Source organism: Pinus tabuliformis, chromosome 7 (assembly GCF_031772625.1).
Source record: "Pinus tabuliformis cultivar Carrire ecotype Pingquan chromosome 7, CPIR1, whole genome shotgun sequence".
Lineage (NCBI taxonomy): Eukaryota > Viridiplantae > Streptophyta > Pinopsida > Pinales > Pinaceae > Pinus > Pinus tabuliformis.
Window position 1 is genome coordinate 365,429,794 of NC_142293.1, and position 5,016 is coordinate 365,434,809.

General features: G+C 37.1%; 1 protein-coding gene across 1 annotated transcript; it reads left to right on the top strand.

Annotated features, from left to right (window-relative positions):
- Positions 1-3,029: 3,029 nt before the first annotated feature.
- Positions 3,030-4,091, top strand: LOC149247487 (uncharacterized). Its single transcript, XM_089444340.1, has one exon. It carries the CDS (start codon positions 3,030-3,032, stop codon positions 4,089-4,091), a length of 1,062 nt encoding a protein of 353 aa, XP_089300466.1.
- The last annotated feature ends 925 nt before the right edge of the window (positions 4,092-5,016 follow it).

Genomic DNA, 5,016 nt, shown 5'->3' on the forward strand with positions numbered 1-5,016 from the left:
TCTGTAAATATTCGAGGCCTGGGAGCAGACATGAAGTTCTTGGCCTTAAGAAACCTTTTTTTGTCAAAGTGTCCTAAAATTATTTTAATCCAAGAAACTATGCACCCGGTTCATATCACAATATCATATTTTCGAAAAATGCTTCCTAATTGGCACATCTCTGCAATTGATGCCGTAGGTTTATCTGGAGGTCTAGCTATTTTGTGGGACCCTCTGTGGATTAGTGCGAAGGCATATAGCTGCCTTGCTGGTATTCTCATCTCTGCACATGTTAGAGGTCTTAGATGTCGGATCAACATCCTGAACATATATGCTCCATTCCGGAACAGATCTGAATACTGGGAACGCCTATTTGCATCGGAATTTTTTGATATTGACTCTCTGTTGGTTGCAGGTGATCTGAATATAACTTTCTCCTCAGATGAAATATGGGGGAAGGGTAAGAAAATGGACCCAAACGCATCTATGATTCGAAATGAATTTCTTATGAGAAACTTCATTGACATTCTTCCGCCCACTATTCTTCCCACCTGGGACAATGGAAGATGCGAAGAGGCTTACATTTCTAAGCGGATAGACAGATTCCTTATTCATGCCTCCCTGGTAGATATCCTCGGCACGCCTTTCTCTGTGGTTGAAAACTCCTTCATATCGGATCATCGGTCGATTGTTATGGGATGGATGTCCATGGCCATCATAAAAGGAATCCCTTTTAAATTCAACAGGAAATGCCTTGAGGAACCTGATTTTAATGATATAGTTGTTAAAGCATGGCACAAATATGCAAATAGCGGATCTGTAACACATCAAGAAAATTTTATGGATAAGATGATTAATATCCGGAAAGTGGTTAAAGAATGGCAGAATCTGAAAAGAAGAACAAATAGAAAAGAACTTCAAGACATCCAAGAGGAATTAGATAATTCCGCAAACACTACAGATTATAATTCTTTATCCTTCGAAAGGAGACAACTCATCAAGAATCTCCATAAAAAGAAGCTGCTATATCTAAAGAAGGAAGAAATATTTTGGCGCCTGAAAAGCAGGGCCTTATGGATGAAAGAAGGCGATAAAAATTCGAAGTTTTTCCAGAGGTACGCAAATGCCAAAAGACTCAAAAATGCTATATGGAAAATTAAGAACGAGAATGGAGCTTATCTAGTCTCTCAGCAAGACATTGCTAAGCAAGCAGTATCTCATTTCAGAAAACAATATCAAAGGATGGAACATAGAAGCTTTCAGGATATATTGTGGGGTATTGAAGTTTACCCGGTGATGTTTAATGAAGAAGAGAGTGACCAGCTTTTCCAGCCTATATCAGAGGAAGAATTATTGGCGACAATGAAATCTTTCAGTAGGGACAAGAGCCCCGGACCAGACGATTGGTCTATAGAATTTTTTATACATTTCTATGAACATATTAAGGACAATCTATTAGAGATGCTGGAAGAGATCAAAATAAAGGGGAATATCAGCAGGCAGTTGAGGTCCACATATATAGCCCTCATTCCCAAAAAAAAGGAAGCTCAGACTTTTATGGACTATCGGCGAATTTCTTTATGTAATACCACCTTCAAAATAATATCAAAGATCATTGCAGAAAGGCTGAAAGGAGTATTATCAGAATCAATTTCAAAAGAACAATATGGTTTTCTCAAAGGACGAAGCATCCATGACGCTGTAGCTGGTACTCAGGAGGCATTATTTTCTATACACTCTAAGAAAAGAGAAGCGTTCTTACTCAAAGTAGACCTTAGAAAGGCTTACGATTGTATTGATTGGGGATATATCAGGTGTTTATTGGCTAGAATCGGGTTGAGGAGCAACATGATCAACTGGATCATAGCTTGTGTCGATCCTATGGATTATGCTATTATCATAAACGGCTCTCCTACTCCCTTCTTCAGTGCAGAGAGGGGGTTGCGCCAAGCATGTTCTCTCTCACCTTTATTATTTATTTTGGCTATAGACTCTCTCAGCTTACATATCCATAAGGCAGTTAAAGAGCAAGCATGGCGTCCACTCAAAATTTGCAGGGACATATCTCTGTCTCATAACTTATTTGTAGACGACATATTATTATTTGCCATGTTTTGCAGGTCAACTTGGATGTGCTTTCATATATAATGGAAAAATTTCAAAGGGCTACGGGACTTCAGGTAAACCTGGATAAATCTTCTATATACCATTCTGATCTCAAGCTGGAAGATGTAATATGGCTATCTGAGCTATTTGGTATAAAAGCTCATCATATCAGCAGTGGCATTAAATATTTGGGGTTCCGAATCAAAGCGAATGGATACTCGAGAGCCGATTGGAACTGGCTGGTGGACAGATTCTATAGGAGAATCTCCGGATGGGAATATCGTTGTCTTTCTTTGGCTGGGAGAGTTATTTTAGTACAATCCATACTGAATCAACTCTCTGTTTATTGGGCGCACCTATACCATCTTCCGGTGAGTATTATCAACAATATGAACAGTCTTTCTGCAAATTTCATATGGGGGGGTCATGCTGATAAGCGTAAATTTCATCTTATTAAACTGTCTGGTATCTCACTTCCTAAGTCGATGGGCGGCTGGGGTTTAACAAGTTTAAGAATCTTTGGTAGAGCTCTCCTGTGCAAGTCTTTCTGGAGAGCTATTCAAGGTGATGGCCCGTGGAGTCATCTGATAAGATCGAAATATCTAGCCAAAAAGAATTTCCACTTCTGGTATCGTAGAGGCTCTATTGGAGCAGCATATGGATCCCCCATATGGCGTAGTTTTCGAAGAATTGAGGCGCTTTGCCTGAAGCATCTGATCTGGCGCTTTCAATCGGGGAATAACATCATTATAGGCAGAGATCTTTTCAAATGCGGGACAGATGATATTGATATTCCTGATTCACTTCTTCATCACTTCCATAGAAGGGGCATCTTTTATTGGGACAAATTGATAGCAAATTGGAATGGCCCCATTTCATGATGGAAAGATACAGCAGATTTGAACATCCCCCAAGAGTCTGCGCAACAGTGGCATAGCATAAAAATGAGGCTACAGAATGGTGGTCTCATCAGAACAAGAGATTCGGATTTCTTAACCTTGAACATCCCAAATGAGGCAGAGAATATATCAGTAAAAGGAATATATCAGAAATTGATCGGACAGCGTTCTACTGGATCCCCGATTTTTCCACTAATCTTCTGGAAAGATGGCTGCCCTTTGAAGATGATTCTCTTCTCATGGCTCGTATTTCACAATCGAAACCTAACCTGGGAGAACTTATTGAAGAGGGGATGGAATGGACCTAACATTTGTTCTTTATGCAGAGAAGACGAGGAATCAAACTTACATATATTTCTCAAATGCAAGCAATCATATCTCATATGGCAGGAATTAGAAAGAGTCTATGGTTTCAAGCTAGATATGCAAGTTTCGATCCAGGTATGGTTCATAGGATGCAGCAAGAGACATATACTATGGCGTAGAATTTGTATCTTAACCATGTGGTTTATCTGGAAATGGCGCAACAACTGTATCTTCAACCACTCAAAATTTTCTTCTGCTAAAGCTTTTGATTCTATCTCTGTTTATTTGGAATCGCTCCCTCAGAAGAAAATTAAGAACCTATACAATTCCCCAGCCAGGTCTTCTCCTACTCATCTTTCTCAATCGACATCATTCTTCGACGAGGCAGCTCCAAAGGGTCAATGTGGATGTGGATTCCACATAAAGATATCTGAAAAGTCTCATTTCTCTTCTTTCTGGCACGATGGTCAGGGTTCCAACAATCTGGCTAAAGTCATAGCCCTCACAGGTCTTTTAAAATTTTGTATATTCCTAGACATTCAACAGGTGGCTATCTTTGGCGATTCGAAGCTATTGGTAGATTCGGTAAACAGGAAAAATTCCATTTTGGCACAGCATCTGATCGGATGGAGAAACAGGATCAACTTCTACTGGAACCTCATGGAGAATTGCACTATTCAGCACATCAACAGGGACAAAAACTCAACAGCTGACGCACTTTCTAAAATGGGTCATTCTTCCTCTCCTGGATTCTGGCATCTTGAGATAGTATCGGATGATTCAGTGCTCTGTTTTGCATGATAGTCACTATATACAGAGATTTTGATACAGATATTTTCAGTTTGGTTTCATAGACATTATGTTTTTCTCTATAGATCATAGGTCTTTTGCTCAAGACTATTTGTGGAATACAGATCTGAATCTGCCGATGTATCTCAATTATTTTATATTCCTCATATAATATATTAAGGATGTATCTCAATTATTTTATATTCCTCATATAATATATTAAGTTTTTTTCTCTGAAAAAAAAAAAAAATGAATTATTATAATTTGCTTACTTTTGCATAGCTACATATCATCATAATTGTTTGTTTTAATTTCCCACATAAAAATAAATTGTTAAAAACACAAATGTTTACCTCTAAACTTGTGTACTTCAAAATTTAAAAGCAAAAACTCTTTAATCTAATTTACTATGTCTAATTAGCAAATAAAGATATAAATAACATTAAAACATGAATTTGCAAATAAAAAACAAATAATAAAAAACAAATCTAAATTTTAATTTCTGCAGCCATCTAACCTTCCAACATTTAATCACACTTGCTATTATCCCATAATTAAAAGGAAAAAAGTAACTCAAAAATAATCATAATCAACAGTTGTAAGAAAAAGAAACACGGAAAGGAAAATAAAACATGAGGAAATGGGAAGAAAAAGAAACACTGAAAGGAAAAATAACATGATGAGGAAATGGGAATAACGGTAGCCAATAGCTATAAAAATTAAAAACCCACCCAAAATAGAAATAAGAGATTTTCTATTTATAAAACCGTCGAAAAAAAAAAGCGGGGACACCTTGTTTGTAATACCGTAAAAAAACTGGAACAAATTATTTGTAATACCAAAAAAATTGGAACAAACTGTCTATATTATCAGACAAAAGAATTATTTATAAACCAAAAACTAAAAATAGAAATAAGCAATTTACTATTTAGAATGC

Coding starts and splice junctions, on each gene's coding strand:
- LOC149247487 (XM_089444340.1), top strand. CDS start 3,030: ATGAGGCTACAGAATGGTGGTCTCATCAGAACAAGAGATTCGGATTTC.